Source organism: Gorilla gorilla, chromosome 7 (genome assembly GCF_029281585.2).
Source record: "Gorilla gorilla gorilla isolate KB3781 chromosome 7, NHGRI_mGorGor1-v2.1_pri, whole genome shotgun sequence".
Lineage (NCBI taxonomy): Eukaryota > Metazoa > Chordata > Mammalia > Primates > Hominidae > Gorilla > Gorilla gorilla.
Window position 1 is genome coordinate 126,652,348 of NC_073231.2, and position 17,875 is coordinate 126,670,222.

The window sequence follows — 17,875 nt, forward strand, 5'->3', positions numbered from 1 at the left end:
TTTCTCAGGAAGCTACTGAAAAATGTGCTCCAGCGAAACTAGGGAGTAAATTCAGAGAAAAAGTAACAATGGATCCAGGAAAACAGACCCAGGAGAAAGTCAAGGATAGCCCAAGGAGGATGGTCATGCATCAGACCTAGATGGGACCAGTCCAGAGTAGCAGCGCTCCAGGAAAAAAAATTATACAGAATGGGTGGATTGTTTGACATGCATGAGCATTGAAAAAGTAAAATTACTGCTGGAAATTTAATAAGTCTATTGTTGTATTCGAAAGAAAAAAATTGGGATAAGTACAAAAAAACTAAGCAAACAGAAAAAACAGAAGTGGTTAATAACTCTAAGAAATCTAATCATAGATATTACTTGGCTAAAAAATGGAATGATACTGTCATGGTCATAATTTTGTAAACATAGCCTGATTTAGCTAATAATGCCTAGAATTGATATATCAAGAAAAAGCAGTATAAGCATATTACTTAGAATATTAAAATATATTCTAGTATGAATATAGGTTAAAATATTAGAATATATGTTTTAATATTTGAATATACATTTTAATACTCTAAGTTTTGTATTCTGGGAAATATATAGTCTAATATCCTTGGCAGAAGAGGGTGTGGAGAAAGGTATGCAAAGAAATGCTGTAATCATATGTTATTTTGATTTAGAAAAATTCTAAAAATGAAGCAGAGAACAGAGGAAAATATAGGAATATTACAAGCAAGCAAGAAAATATCATTAACCTTGATTTTCATTGCAGATGAAAGAATGTTTCAGATGAAAGTATTTGAAATGCAAGGCCTCAAAGAACCAAATAATTACCTATATTTTAAGTTTCACTTTGCTAATGTAACTCTACTACATAAGTCACCTCTTCTGTGAAACATTCCATTCAATTTCAGATATCCGTAATGGCTTCTCTGGTCATTCTGTAAGTTCTGTGGCAACATTCACTCCTTTATAATTTATTATTGTTTTATAAAATCTATTTGTAACTTATATATATGTAATTTACTACTCTACACCTGTCTCTCCTCCAGACTGTTCTATTTTAGAAGGAAAGGAGTTTAATTTCATTCCTGTAATGGAATGAAAATTTTGCTTCAGTCTATCAACAAGATCTCACCTAACAAATATTGTCAAAATTCATGATTTTAACAATATTGTATGACTATTACGCACTGTATTTAATCAATTCAAACTGTCCGATTTTTTCATATTTTATCATCTCTGATTTTGAGAATGTCCTTGAAAACTGCTGACATCTTAAAATCCCTGGAGACTTGGATGGACATAGAGTTCTTCCAAAGAGTATTCACAGCTGCTCCTATCGTTTGTCCGGGGGCCTCCCCACCTGAGACCACTTTAAATTAAATTATCTATCTAAACATTTTTTTAAAAATTCACAATGACATTGTAAAATCAAAATCTCAGGGAAGACATTTGTCCTTCCTTCTACTAGGACCAAATTCGAGACCTGCAAGTTCCTTTGTTGCAAGTTCCCTTTCTGAGTGATGGGTCTATTTCTCATTTTTCCCTGCATTGAAGAGATAACCCTTTGGTGTCCCAACTTTAAGTAACTATCTTATTAGACTCGCCATTGAAGACAGTTTTTTCTTTCTTAAAGGTGAATAAACAATGATATATCTTCCACGGGATGGCCTCTGGGATTTCACGAAGCACAGGACTAAATAGAGAATAAAAAACTAAAGTATAGTGTTGGCTTAATAACAGTTATGTTATTACATTTATGTAAACTTATAGAAAGAAGTTTTATAAATTAACAGTCAATAAAAGAAACATTTGACTTTTTTTGGTTAATAATATTTCCACATTTCCATAATTACTGGAAAATTGAAGTAATTGAAAATTCAAACTTTCAAAGAAGTTTGAAGTTTGCTGTGTAGGTTAAATCTTTATGTGTTGGCTTTCCCTTTACAAAACAGTTTCCTGCATGTTTCTGCACAACCAGCATTTTAATACAGATTTCATATTTGCCCACCAAAACCCACAGCAGCCTACACTGTGGTCTGGTTGATGGAAAACATCTGATGCTGCTTAAAAATCATCAAGGAAATACACCCGTGTGGAATCATAACTCTCACCCCACAAAGCAAACAACCTCGCCTTGGTCATTCGTTACACTGTTCCATTCCCTATATGGCAAATCACAAATTGTTCCTTGTACCCCTAAACGACTTTATATAACATATGATTAAAGCCTGTAACTGATACAATTGAATGCTATTGTATTATTGAACTCTAAGTATTATTGGGAAGTAATTATTGGGAAATAATACTTAGCTAAGCATGAGATGTGACATATTATATAATTTAGGACTTACTAAATTCCGGGCAATGAGTTAACTGTTTTACATACATAATCCCTTTACTCCTCAGAACAAACCTACAAAGAGGAAAGTTAATTTACTGATTAAGAAATTGAGAGTTGTAGTTAAGTAATTTGCATACAGTTAGAAATAAATGGAATAGGAATTGAAGCCCAGACAGAGTAAATCTAACACCCATCCTCTAAACCACTGCACTAACCTGCTTTGAGAAGAGAAAAAAACAAAAAACAAAAAACAACAACAAAAAACTGTGACAGGAAGAAACAATGGCAGTTTGAACAGCAATGCAAATAAACAGGATATGTCAAATGCAGTGATACTCACCAACCAGTCAGTTTAGGTATATCTTTCCACACTCACCAACATGCAAAGAATGATGCTTCAAACCACAGGTAGAAGTAGTCATTTATAAAAAAGTACTGAGCTAAAAAGTATGGGTCATCATTTTAATTTCCATCATAATCACTATTAATCATAAGCTTTTCCATCTTGTCTATCCCTGTTTGAGAGTGGCGCTCACTTGCATGAGTCTGTTAGGGCATTGATTTTGTGGTGGGTATTATATATTTTTGTCTTAAGTCTTAACTCTGCAGGCCAGAGCTAAAGGCAAGCATCATTATAGGTCAAGGCCAGTGAAGTGGGTAATGAGGTTTGGTATATAAAACACTTGGTATAAATGCAGGGGAACTTCTGGCTTTTAGAAAACATTAACAGCTTTGAAGTGCATCATTTGAAATGGAACGCTTAGTAGGCCAGTAGCTACCACAGAATAATTTTCCTTCACCAAACAGACCACTGGTAGATTCAGCTAGAAGCTTTTCACAAATATGGAGCCATGTGGAGTGAGTTATTTTTAATACACACTCCATGGGGTGACTGCTAAAATGCACCACTGAACATGAAGAGCATTACCCAACCACAGCAGAAATAAGGAATTGAAGGGCTGTTCTGATCAGCTTCACGGAAGGAAAATGGTCTGAATTCTCACGTTGCTACATATGCTTAAAAAAGAAGCAATTAAAATATCTAAGCAGACAGTTTTCATCTCCTCAGGTAGAAAGCGTTCTTACATATTCAGACTTGTAGGCCCCTGAGCCATAGGGGGTCAACGGAAAGGTGGTTATAAATACCTGTATAACATTAAAAGGATAATTACATTACCTATACCTTTTGTAATCATGTCTGGCTCCTCTTTCGTCAACCATCTTTAAAGATTGGCTTAAATTAAATGTTTCCTAGGTCTATAAAGTCATTCTTTATTCCTCTACAGAATAAGGCATAGCTTTCATTATACCATGTCTAATGTTTACCACCATAGTCCAGTAGTATGAGTGGCGGATGATGTGAGTCATAAAACGGGCAACTAATCTTCCAATTCTTTCTCTCCCTTTCCTCCTTCTTTTCTTTCTCTCTTCCCCTTTCCTTTCCTTCCTTCCCTCCTTCCGTTTCTCCCTCCCTTTATTCCTTCCTCTTTCCTTCCACTCATCCATTCATCCACCCTTTAGCATTTTTTCCTTTCTAACACATTTTAACAGCCTAATATGTTCCAGGCACTGTGCTAAAGGCTAACTTGTATCGCTAATCACCGGCTCAAGTACTTCATAATCAGCCTCAAATACCCTACCTCCTCAATTACTTGAAGCTCCCTGAAATCAGAAGCCATGCCTTATACCGCTTTAACTTCCTTTTGTCCACCTCACAGTGTCTTCAGTTTGTGTAGTATACAGCAGGATGGGCCTGATGAGGTGTTAGATCATCTGATTTCCAGCTCCTGTTTGGAGAGTAGGAAGTCACATACTCTCCGGCACTTCCATTTTACTAGAGCCTTAAAAACCTCATGTTACTCTAGAGCGTGATCTACCTTAAATGCAAAACTGAGCATGACATTTCCCTGCTTAAAACACTTTACCCTCAATCTGAAATTAATTCTGTAATAAGCCCCCCCAAGGCATGGTCCTCAATTCCTTACTTTTTTTTCCCCACTCTTCCCCCTCAGTAGTCTGAAGGTCACATTCTGCCCTCTTAGCCACACTGAGCTACACATGAGGCCCAGACTCTTTCTTAGGCTACCTGAAGGCATTTGCCTTCTATAATGCCCTGTCCAAGAGCAGACCAGATACCCTTCCCATGGGCTTCCCACGGCATCTCATAATGCCCATAATGTAGCCATTTTTCCTCCCTCTTGTAGGTATCTGCATGGTACTTATCTGTATCTGTCAATAGAATGTTGCTTCTTTAGGTCAATGTTCTAGTAGAGTATAGTACATAAAAGACACTCAATAAATTAGTTGTTAAAAGAGCAAATATATAAATCAATGAGAAACTCTCTTGCAATGAGAGAGGAAGCGATTATTTATAAAGGTGCGGTTCATCATCTAATGACTACCCAGGACATTTCTTACCATTACAACTTCAGCAAACTAGATTTGGTAGGCAGAAGAATGCCCACTCCCTCTCCAAACACACCCACGTCCTGGTCTTCTCCAGACCCTGTGAATATGTTAACTTACGTGGCAAAGGGGAATTAGGGTTGAAGATGGAATTAAGGTTGCTAATGAGATGACATTTAAATGGAGAATTATCCTGGTGTGTTTGTTAGTGACCAAAGTAATCACAAGGGTCCTTAAAAATGAAAGGGAAGCAGAAAAGAGACTGGAATGATTTGATGTGAGAAGGAATTAGACCTCCATTGCAGGCTTTCAAAATGGAATGGGACCAAAAGCCAAGGCATGTGGGTGGTCTCTAGCAGCTTCTGGAAAAGATTTAAAAATAAAAATTAAAAAAAAAAGTTCTCCCCTAGACATCCAGAAAGGAATAAAACTTTGTTGATGATGTTAGTTCAGTGAGACCTGTGTCAGACTTCGGACTTTAAAAACTGTAATAAATGTGTGTTGTTTTAATTTACCAGGGTTTCTAGTAATTTGTTATAGCAGCAATAGAAAACTAGTACACCAGAAAAGAAAACAGAAGACCAATGCTGACAAATCATTCCAACCTTTGGAGCTTCACTTTCCTAATCAACAAATTGGGGATAAGCATCCCTTATCTATTTATCTCCTAGGGCCATTTATGAGGATTAAAAGCTATAAGGCCTGTGCTTGAATCTAAGACTCAGCACTTATTCACGGTGTGTTTTTGGCAAGTGACTTAAACTCTGTGCCTCAGTTTTCTTGTCTGTAAAATAGGGATACTAATAGCATTGGGATCCAGGGAGTTAATCCGTGTAAAGTGCTTAAAACAGCATGTGGCACAATGTTTTGCATGTGTTAGCTATTATTACATTCGAAAAAGAGTTTGCAAAAGGTTAGGCACTACAAAGTGATGAGGCAGAATTAGCATTCTTACAGGACACCAGTTTTCAAGAAGGTGGGGGGTCCACACCTCCCTCCAGAACGGCAGTTCAGAAATTTATGAAGGCTTTTTTAGCGACGAAGTGCAGAAGGGGTGTCACACTGCTGGCATTTAGTGAAGGAAGCCAGGGAACCTGGAGATCCTGGAACACCTGGGGTAGTCCTTCACAGTGAAAGGCTCGTCTAGCTCCTAAATGTAAATGATGCCACACGGCCCTACTCATCTTCATGTGCAGCTGTGCATTGGTAGTGATTTAACATAAAGGTGCGAGCATCTAACTCTTTCATTATGACCTCTGCTGTAGTTGTGTCCATGCATTTATCTATTGAAACATGGTTTTTGTTTTAACAATTTATTTTATTTCTCCTTTATATTACTACTAGGGCATTCTAGTGATGTTTAAACTTAAATTAGAGTTAGGCTATGTTATTTGTGAAATTCACTTTACAATAATAAAAGGGGTGTTAAAATTTTGTTATTAGTGGTGTGCACTGGGTCTGAGTTTACAGGATTTAAGACAGAATAAGGTTAGAGATGGCTTAACCCAGCTCCCTATGCTTTCCAGTAAAGAAAACTAAGCCCTAAAAAGATGAAATTTCTTGTAAAAGTGAAACTAGTAGAAGATAAAAACCTAGGCTTCAAGACTTGAATCCCAGGGTATTGGGTATTCTTCAAGAATCTGTACATCCTAAATAAAATAAGATTCCTTAAAATTCAAATGTTCTTCCAATCCTGATATTTTATTCCAGAAAACCACTGCCCCTCCCTTGCTCCCATCTTCCTCCTCGATCATTCCCACTTCCACCCTTGGAGAAAGTGATTGTGACAGCGAGGTTCCAGACCATCTCAGACAAACATTCCAGGGGAGCATTGCTGAAGGGGAAGCTCTAATGGACAGGGTTAATGTCAACAACTGTCCTTGACTTTCTTCTTTGAGTTTCCACTGTTTCCAGTTCAGTTCCATAGGAGACCTTTGGGATCAAAGGATTATTCAGTCCACCCCACCTCCATACTCCAACATGAGTCTTCCAGAAGATTCTGAACTTCTTGATCTCAACAAAGTTATGGATAAATTAATTTCCTTGTAGCTTCAGTTACAAAAAAGTTGACCTATTTCAAATTACTATTTTACTATCATTCTAAGAGCAAAAAACTCCTCTGTCCCCCCTGACCTGCAGCTGCCAAGGACGTTTGTGCAGGTGCACTGTGCCCAGCTCCAGAGGGTGCGACTGACACTATGGTCTATGTGAATGCTGTTGCTGGAATTTCAGGTCCAATACCTGCATGGCTGGATGCGCAGTCCCTGCCCCTACTCCTTAAAATGAGAAATGAGCTTGTGGTGTGAAGATTCCTGATCTTAACTTTAACGGATATTGTCTAAACACCGGCTTAACTGGCAGAGTTTATTCACGATATAAGTTTGGATTACATTAAGTCTCCTTGCTGGCCATGTGTTTAACCATGGTAGGGCTGGGCCATGTTACAGCAGCTTCGTTTTGACAGCAGACATTTAGTGCATTAGGTTTTTAAGACTCACTCCTCCTTCCCGTCCCTCCCTTTTGAGTGGCCCACACAATTGCTGTTTCCTGCTGATTTGTCCCCAGCCCTTCAGCAGTGGGGCAGAAGAATGCTTTGAACCCAATAACTCCAACCAGTTCAGGTACACAGTTCCAAGTGGAAGCTCAGAGCATCAGTATTGCCTAGAGGTTAAAAGTATAAGCTTTCATATCAGATAGATTTGGAATGCTCCTGGCTATGTTACATTATTTATATTTATATATATTTTTATTTTTTTTTTGAGATGGAGTCTTGCTCTGTCGCCCAGGCTGGAGTGCAATGGCATGATCTCAGCTCACTGCAACTGACACCTTCTGGATTCAAGAGATTCTCCTGCCTCAGCCTCCCCAGTAGCTGAGGTTACAGGCATGGGGCACGATGCCCGGCTAATTTTTGTATTTTTAGTCAAGACAGGGTTTCACCATGTTGGCCAGCTGGTCTTGAACTCCTGACCTTGTGATCTGTCTACCTCAGCTTCCCAAAGTGCTGGGATTATAGGCGTGAGCTACCGCACCGGCCACTATGTTACTTTATGCAAAAAACTTTAATGTCTGTAAGCTTTAATTTCCTCATCAGGAAAATGAACAATAACAACAGTACTGGCCTCAGTTACTGTAAGTGTAACAGGTAAAGCCTGGCATATATTAAGTGCTCAATAAATGTTAGCTATTGTTATGATTCTCTTTCTCCAGGTTCTGTTTAACTCCTCTGGTCCCACAAGAATGGTCTCCCAGCATTACACCATAGTACAAAAAAAAGTGTTATAAAAATGAGAAATATAAACTCCAGTAAAGGAAAAAGATAGGACTGTCCTTGAGAAGGGACAGTTTCATGTTCATTTCATTTGAATTGTAAAACTAACTACTTCCAGCAGATATTTAATATACGCCTTTCATTCTCATTGTGTTCTTCCATACAGCAGCCCTGTAAAGTAAGAAGGTCCAGCAGATTTCCTTATTCCCATCTCGCGGATGAAGACACTGAGACTCAGGGAGGTTATGTTAATTCTGTGGCGGAATCTATGCCTAGAATGCAGGCATTGAAACTTTTCCAGGGTTTCACTTTACAGGGTGTTGCACTTGTAGAGGTAGTAACTCTCCACGAGGGGGCGCATGTCATGCGGTGGGGTGCATACAGGCGGTGGTTGGAGTACTAAACTAATCTCCATTTACTCCCCCAATAAACAAACAAAAAGGAATCTAGGTTTAAAAAAAAAAGGGTGCACTTGCTATATAAATGTACCTTTAAAACGTCTCCCTTTGCCCTGCCATACAACCAGATTACATTTTCAAAGCCTCTCCTATGTAGAAACTCTGGAATCCACACTGCATTTCAGAATACGAAGAAGTAGGTATGTCTTCTTAAAAAGCCCTTGAGGTGATCCTAATAAGCCCCCTCAAATGGGAATCCCTGTATTAGACTAAGCTACAAAAGAGAGGATTGTGATATTTGACTTGATGGTATTTGATGACTACCATTGCATTGAGAATGAACACTTTGGCTCAGAATAAGAGACGATGTTTTGAGCAGGGCCTCCGCTTCTCTTATTAGCAGCTGATTTTGAAAAACTTGGGCTGAGGATAAGGCTGCTACACTGAGCCAAAAAGGTTCATATCTCAGAGACCCACAGGGTTTCTCCAGAGGTCCTGCCTGTGACAAACCACAAAGTGTTCTAAGAATGTCATATTAGAGGTTTTTGCAAAACTCACTTTTCAGTTTCTGTTTCAAGAAAGTCACATAACTGCTTGATTTTTTTTCTTTCTCTAAGTTTATTTTCAATTGCAGAGAAATTTCTTCCTCTTTTTGGGTGAGAGATATTTTTTACCTCTTTGCCAAGTCATTATTCATTAAAAGAGGAAGAAAAGAAGGGACATAATAAAGGATGGTACCTAAAATAAAATGACCCGCCTTCCACCCCACCCCAACCCCTCCCCCAGTATTTACAGTAAGTATTGCAAACTGAGCAGGTGCCCAACAGTTTATAGTCCAAATAACACTTGACCCAGATCCCACCTGCCCCTTGTCACACAAACCAACACACACTTGAGTCAAGCAAACTTTTTTTCTGTTATGTTAATCATCAAGCCAAAGCAAACAGCTTTCCACTTTCTGGGTCCAGGGTGGCAATTGACTATGAAGACATCGCAAATCCTCTAGACAAACAAGGTTGGTGGGGGAGGATTTCTCTGCATTGTGGGCCAGGAGGTGGACCATGACATACCAGGGAGTTGCATCAGCTGTCACACACTAGCGATGCTGGCACCCTTACTTTAAACTTTCTCAGTTTCACACACTAGTGCCACGACTGGGTAAGCAGGAAATTGACTTAAGTCCTTAGTTTAGGGCTTAAATCAATCACCATATTACAAGGTCTCAGCTGAAATAGTCTATTTCAATAGCTACGGGCTCATTTATTCATTTACTCAGCACGCATGTCATGGAGCAACTAAGCTCAAGAGAGACTCACCACTAAATAAAAGACTCCAGATACCGCAATCTACAGCTAGGCTAGGCTGAGTAAATAGATAAAATAATTACACGTTATTAGTGCTGACAGAGGTATGTACACAGCACTAAAGAGAAGAGAAACAAGTGAGAAATGCAGCTGTAGCCAGACAGGAGAATTCAGTTTACTACCATATGCCCTTCTCCCCCACATAACTCAACATAGCCATGAACAGTGCAAAACGGTGGTTCCTATTCTATTCACATTCAGCAATGAGGGGACTGGGGACATCAGATCTCAACAGAGAGAGTAGTTTCTAGGCTCTTCGCACGCAGGGGAAACTGTTTACAAATGCAAAGTTGTTTCCACACCACTCAGAAAGGGCTCCAGAAAACGCAGACAGAAAAACCACTTCACCAGCTCTCAACCCAGAGGAACCTGGAATCCAGACTGACCGGCCAGATGCCCGGCAGGGAGAGCGAATTTTTCCCAAAACTGCAACATATTCCCCGGCCCCTGACACAACTCTCCAGGCATAACCCTAGTCCCCCATTTGCAGGGGGAACGTCCAGAAGGATAGTCGGAGTTTTAGCATTCACAATATTGCCACCTCTCTCTCACCCCTTTATGAGTCAACCCTCTTCTGCTGGGCTGCCCAGACTTTGGAGTGGGAAATTTTGCCAAAGCGGAAAACTATGAGTTGCAATTACGCAGTAGCCCTGCTTGGCAACGTTGGATGTAGGAATATTCTAAGTTCACCCTTCATTCTCAATTCCATATCCCAGTCCCTACACTCTACCAGGATTATCCGCAGATAAAAATGAAACAACGTATACTAAGCAGGCAATCCGGCTGGGAAACCCTGCTAGCCTCGCTTTTCCATACATCCCTCCTGGATTAAAGCCTGGAAAGACTGCGGGCTGGAGACAAATTGCCCCCAGGGTGGGTAAAAGTTGACAAAACTCTATGCTGCCACCCCCTCCGCCACCCTTCCCCCCCAACACACACACACCCGGCCCCCTGGGGTGTGTCCGCATGTGGCCCAGTGTGAGTGTGAGCGTGCGGGTGGGAAGCCGAGCAGGTGTGTGCGCGCCCGGCGCGGCCCGCGCGCTGTTAACCCTTTACCTTCCAGCAGCACTTCCTTGCCCGCGCGCTTCAACGCCTGCACCGCCTCGTCGTGGGTGGCGTCCCGCAGGTCGGCTCCGTTCACGGACAGGATGGCGTCGCCCACGTACAGGGCTTGGGTCTGGTCCGCCGCCAGCCCCTTGAAGATCTTGCTGATGAGGATGGGCATCTTGTTCTCCTTGCCCCCCTTGATGCTGATCCCCAGCCCGCCCAGCTCCTGCTTCAGCACCTTCACGCCACGCTTCTGGTTCGAGATGGACTCGGGCACCTGCTCGGGCAGGTCGGTGAAAGCGGTGCGGACCCCGGCGGGCGAGTCCGGGGGCTGCGCGCCGCCCGCGCCCGGGTGCCCAGCCCCGGCGCCCCTGCAGAACGAGCCATTGGTGGCGGTCCCGATGCCGTTGTACGCCGCAGCGCCCTCCTCGCTGCTCAGAATCAGGGCGTCCTCGCTCAAGTTCACCAGAACTTTGTGCCAGCGATCCCGCACCAAAACTTCCAGCAGCCCGCTCCGCTGCGCCCGGCCGCCTCCCGCGCCAGCCGGCCCAGCCGCCGCCGCCGCCGCCGCTACCGCCATCTTTCCGGCATTCTTAAAATGCCATGTGATTGGAAAAGGGGGGAAAAGTGGGGAAGGGTGGCCGGGGGGAGGACGCGGGGCCCGGGGGAGCGAGGAGAGTGCGTCCCGCGGGGAGGTGGCGGCACGCGGGACTCCGCTCCGGGAGTTCGCAGACGCACTCGGCGGGAGTTGGCAGCTGCAGTCAGGCTGGTTCCCCCTCGCCTGATCCTGAGCGGGGTGGAGCAACCTAAAAGAAGAAGGAGAGACCGAGACAGGGGAGGGGAAAAAAGCCAGCAGCCAGTTGCAAAACCCCAAAGCAAGGGGAGCCGCGGAGCAGCTCAGCGCTGGAGAGAGTCCGTGGGAGGAGGCACGCTGGCGGTGAAGGGCGGGGACCCACAACCCAGCGGCCGCTCACCTGTTCCAGCCGCCGCAGCCTCGGCGGTCACACGCCGCCCGCCCGCCCAGACCTCTCCTCCTCTGTCCCCAGAGCGCACGACGCCGCGGGGACAGCTTCCCGAGCGCCTTCCCCGTCCCGCTTCTCTCCAGCCCACCGCAGCCCCCTTTTTTCCCAGCTCCCCCACTCCGTGGGCGCCCACACTGCACCTTCGCCGGGTGCGTGCGTCCCGCCTCGGTGCCCTCACTCGGTCCTCCTGAGCCGCCTTCCCTTTCATACCCAGCCGGTAGAATTGTCCCTGGGTCTTAACAACTCATTTGTAACTGATCCAGGTCTCCTCCCTCTGCTTCCTCAAACCCAGGCTTCGCTGCCTCTGCGGAGTTCTTACCTGTCTCTCCTTTCCACCCGGGTTCCCTGGAGGAAGCTAAACTCAGACCAAGGCCCTGGGCTCCCCAGGAGTTAAAAGGGAATACGCTGTCCCAAGATTCTAGAATGAAGAGTCAACATAGCCCGAGTGGCTTAAACCTCCTGTCCTTAAATGCAAGAAATGTTTTCTATCGAGCCCTGGACAGGTGTCTCTGCTGGCCTGGGGTTTTCAACAGGTCATGCCTGCCTCAGACCCCAGGGACAAATGTTCTTCCAGCTCTAACTCATTCTGTGCTTTAAGCTTTTGACCTATCTTTGTTTTCCCAGTGCCACACCAAATGCTGCCTGGGGATCTCTCTTTCTTCCTGAGTTCCCATATAAGAAGCCCCCCATTTAAGAATTCAGTTGGAATGGGTTGTATTTCAAAAGTTGCTTTGCAAGTTAGTTATTTGGATTTCAAGTTGCATTTTTCCAGGGTAACAATATTATAATGATTGTTTACCTTCCCAGACCAATCCAGAAATGCCCACATAACCCATGTCACACCTGAATCACCCTGAGTTTTTCTATCCTTGAACCTCTCCAGCTTTCCCCTAACTCTAAGCAGGTCTCATGGTCCACTCAAGGTGTTTCATGCTTCTCAGTTACGTCCCCTTCCCACTGCTGTCTACCCTCTCTCCAAACACAACACAAAACAAACCCACACGGTTCTGTTAATTCCTGAAGTAAACCCAACCCAGCAAGGTGTTGAGAGGAAATAAATCTTATTGAACACATTCCCATTGATGTGTATCATCGTTGAAAGTTCTCTAAGTCTTTTAGAATGACTCACACTTTTAATCAAGGAGGCTTAAAGGCTCAGATGACTCCCTAAAGAGTGGAGTCCCAGCCAGGTCAAGGAATGAAATGAAAACATTTGGACGTTTTCTTGAGGAGGCGGAGTCACTGCAGGTGAGAGGGTGCCCTGGGTTAATGCTTCTGCTTGTAGCTCTCCGTTTTCCTATATTTTTAACTCACCCATTTTCCAAAAACTCTTTACTCTTTCATGCAAAGATGGCCAGAGCAGGGATGGCAGTCTCAGGGGCTCTCCAGCCCTTTGTGATGTGCAGAATCAGACAAGGAGCTAATATAGGTGGTACCACCATCCACTCTCAGGATGGAAAAGCAGCTGAGGCTGGCCCCTTGCTTTAGAGACTGAGGACTCATGTGCATCATTCTTCAGTGAAACCAGAGCCTGAGGATCTGCGTTGAAATCCAGATACACTAAGGTTGAGATAGGCACCAGAGTGCCAGTGTGAAGATTTACAGATCAAAACAGATCTACTCCTGGAACAGAAATCCTGCATCAACATCATGCCTGCATCTTGCCTCTGTGGCCAAGCAATGTGGGAGGCCCAGGCACAACCACAGATAATGTATCAATTTGCCATAAGAAATTGTAGGCTCTGGGATGGGAATTTCTCAGAATCTCTGTGATAAGCACATTTTTTTTCTGTGTAAGCAAACCTACATGGGAAGGAGTATGTTGCTTTTTGAAAGTTGCATCGGAATGAAAGGAGACAATTATTAGGCCTGAGGCATGTATGTTAGCCAGAGATGGCTTTGCCACTGGAATCATAATTACAGCCCCTATTCTAAGTGCTTTACACATATTAACTTAATCCTCCCAGCAATTCTTGAGGATATTTACTATTACCGTCATTCCCATTTCACAGGTGAAGAAGGGGACTAAGTTAATAAGTTGCCCCTGTCATGTAATTAGTAAATGGCAGAGTCAGGATTTAAAGCCAGCTGCGAGAGTCTAGACTCTAAACTGTTGCTTTTACACTCTTGAAAATCCTCAAAGCCTGTTAGCTACAGCCCCTGCGTTCATCTGCACACTGAAGCCAGCCTTTCCACTGGGAGGGAGACACGGAGGAGGAAGGCCCTTCCCCTAGACCATATGGAGAAGGGTGGAACCAGCTGATGCCTCTGGCCTTTCCTTCTTTCCAAGGTTGGAGAACACCCTGCCCTCCCCCAGTCAACACATTTTTTTTCTATAGACATGTTAACAAGTTGAAACTGGTGACTTATGGTCTTATTATACTTCGCCTGTCTTTTAAAAAAAAAAAAAAAACTTATGGCTAGGCGCAGTGGCTCACCCCTGTAATTCCAGCACTTTGGGAGGCCCGGGTGGGCGGATCACCTGAGGTCAGGAGTTCAAGACCAGCCTGGCCAAGATAGTGAAACTCCGTCTCTACTAAAAATACAAACATTAGCCAGTTGTGGTGGCGGGCACCTGTAGTCCCAGCTACTTGGGAGATTGAGGCAGGAGAGTTGCTTGAACACGGGAGGCGGAGGTTGCAGTGAGCAGAGATTGCGCCAGTGCACTCCAGCCTGGGTGACAGAGCGAGACTCCGTCTCAAAAAAACCCAAAAAACAAAAAAAAAAACTTTTAAATTTTAGGTTCAGGGGTACATGTACAGGTGTTTTATATAGGTAAATTGCATGTCACAGGGTTTGGTGTAATAACTCATATAATAAGCATAGTACCTTATAGGTAGTTTTTCAATCCTCACCCTCCTCCCGTCCTGCACCCTCAAGTAGGCCTGGGTGTTTGTTTTTCCCATCTCAGACAACTCCACATATCTGGCCTCTGATTGTTAATGCTGACTCTCAAAGGCATACCTTATTGACCTCATTTTTCAGTTCAGTAAGGCTGGGACAACTGCACTGCAGCCCCATACTGTGTATAATTAGGAAAGCATGTACTCTCTTAGGTGTCCCCTTTCAGAGAATGGTCACTGGAATGGTCTGAAGCGACCTCCAGCTTGCTTACTCATAGATGTGGCATTTGAAGCTCAGAGCAGAGCAAGGAAGGATCCAAGGCCACACTGTAAGTTTGTGTCAAAGCTGAGTCTAGGAACAGTCCAACTTCAGGATTCGGGAAATTATACCTAAAGCCCCCTTTTTACCAGATTTCTTTCACTGAGCTCTCTTTCCCCTGTTCTGTATCCTCTTCCAGTCCTAACTCTGACTTCCATTTCCCACCCAGCCCAAACTGGGATCCTTCTGTTGCTCCTTCCCATGAGATACGCATTTTCCTATGGATATTTGGATGGATTTAGCCTTGTAAGAGTAGGTCACACAATCTTCAGCCACACAGTAGCCACAGATACATAACAGAACAGTATCATGTGGGGAAAGAACCATCTTCTGTTTATTCCATAAAATTTTGTTGTGCCCCTACCATGTCCCAGGCACTGTTCTTGGTGCTGGGATACGGGAGTGGACAAACCAGCAAAGACTCTCTCTGTGAAGCTTGCATTGTAGGGTAGGGTGGAAGTGGAGATGGACTATAAACACATCAGATACTTTCATGTAGAAGTAAATGCTAGGAAGAAAAAACAGTCATAAAATTGAGAGCTACTGAGGACCAGGGGCTACTGGAGATGTTGGCTATTAAGGAAAGCCTTTGTGAAAAGGTGACATTTAGACTGAGACATGAATAATAAGAGGCAAGCCTTGTAAAGAGCTAGGAAAGAGGGTCCCAGGGAGAAGGAAAATCCAGTGCAAAGCACCCGAGACAGAACCAAGCTGGTCTGGTTCAAAAGACCCAGAGGAGGTCAATGTGGCTGGGGCAGCCCATGGGAGGAAAAAAGAGGTAAGAGAGGAGATCAGAGAGATAGGTTGGACCAGGCCACAGCTTGAGGCCTTGGAGGATCATAACACAGACCATCTTCCTTGTCCTCTTTGAGTTTCAACAACCATATGTTTTGGGTTTTGAAGAACAATGCTGTTTTCAAAAATTACTTTCAATTACCTGCTAAGTAAATTTCTACTGATTAGAATATGTGCTCCAATATTTCAGTTTGGAAAATATGATCACTGTGCTTTTGACAGTGTTTCGTGAATAACAGATTGAGCATCTTTAAGGGGATTTTTCCAGTGCATATAGAATGGAGAGTGGATACAGTGTGAATACTGGAGAAGAGGAAATGGAGAGCTCTTTGATATCTATGGGTATGTTAGAGACCAGAATGAAAGCGGAGCAGGAGGAGTTCTTGAGATGCAAAACTCCCAAGATGAGGCCTGCCTATTTAAACAGGTATCAACCAACACTTTCTGAGCATATACTTTGGTAAATAACTTAGGCAGGTGCTGGAGACAGGCACACCCAGGGATGCAAAGATGATCAAGACAGGAAGACAGACATGTACACAAAGAGCCCACAGGGAGGATTAGGTCACTGCAGTGCTGAGAGTGAAATGAGTCTGGAAGCAGCCAGCCTCCAGATTCCAAATCCCAATGCTAGATTAGTGATTCTTATTTTAAAGGTAAAGCACTGAGAATGGGGGATGGCACATGATTAGAAGGCTGAGTGGTTTCTTTCTCCTCTGGTGTGCCCCAGTTGGCTAGCAGGTATGTCACCATTTTAAAAGGATTGGGAAACTCTCCCTATTGCATATACCTGCATAGATCTGGGCAAGTCCTTGGTAAACTAGATAGACCATCACCCAGACTCTCAGCCAACCAGTCAGTCAAGTGAGAGTTATTTGACTTCTCACTATGTTTAGAATTTGATTGTGGGGATGTTTTCAGGCTTAACCTAAGGCAGAGTTGTAAAGTAATTAGTTGTTTATCCTTCATCGTCTGTTATTGATTTCTACTCTTTCTACTTCTCTTCTATAACAATCACTGTTGAAACAAACTTTGTACTAGTATTTTGATATCTATGGTATAAATTTGTCATTTTTCCTTAGGGATTATACATTTGAAACTGTGGAATTGTAGATTCCATTTGGCAGACATGTCAAACATAACGGATCTGTGAAATCCTAATAGAAATCTATCCCACTACATACTAGAAACTTCAGCAAATGGGCCTAAGTAGGTATATCAGATGTGGAAAGTAAAAAGGAATAAGAAATCAAAGTTTCACCCATATGCGTCTTTAAAATAATATGAAAAGAAATTTGAAATAACTATTTCAGGGCCTTGCTAAACTATTAATACTCTTCAGATTGCAAAGGAGATTGGTTATTAAATTACTAGGAGAACATTTGCCATCGGGGTCTATATGTGAGGAGACCTCTGCATCCTTTCTCTACCATCTCTACTTCCTTTATGGAGTCATTTCTGTGTCCCTCCCTTGATTCATGAGAAAGGGCAAATTTCTTTTCTTACTCTGTATCATAACCTGCTGGCTCACTTTTGTTTATAACTCACCTGACCCACTCCTCTCTACTCCAGCAGTTTCCTTCCAGACACCCCCGCCCCGTCCCTGGTTACCTCTTTGTACTGGACTCTTAGTCCATCAGTATGACTACCACGAATTCTCTTATATCCTAAATGGATATCTCTTCCTTCTGTTTCTTAACTATAACTGAAACTTGGAATAGTCCCCAAATACCACATCCTTATCCCACTGCCTTCTCTGGCAAGGGCCTCAAGTTCTTCTACTGCTCTGGGAATCTCTTAAAGGTAAACCAAGACTTTTGCTGCCTAGGAATATTTCCAGATCATGGAATGTTTAGGGCCTTTCATTTTTCATCACTGAACGAACTGTAGCACTTTCTTTAAATTATTTTTTGTCTTTCCCCCTACTCTTCTAACAACATAGACATTTTGCAGTGACTTAAGGTACTGGCTCATGCTTTTCCTTTTCAGTGCATTCTTCACTATTACCAGTCAGACGTGAGTATCTTTAAGTAAATTGTAATGTATTTTACCTGAAGTGGTTTTGTGATTTGGAA

The 17,875-nt window shown here is 43.1% G+C and overlaps 1 protein-coding gene across 1 annotated transcript in view; it reads right to left on the reverse strand.

The window, feature by feature from the left end:
- The window catches only part of SNTB1 (syntrophin beta 1), a 270,601-nt gene extending 259,163 nt beyond the window's left edge, over window positions 1–11,438 (reverse strand). The window contains exon 1 of the mRNA XM_019032405.4: window positions 10,831–11,438. Within this exon, the coding sequence (XP_018887950.2) occupies window positions 10,831–11,401 (571 nt within the window). The 5' untranslated portion in view covers window positions 11,402–11,438. The remainder of the gene's footprint in view (window positions 1–10,830) is intronic.
- Window positions 11,439–17,875: the final 6,437 nt, after the last annotated feature.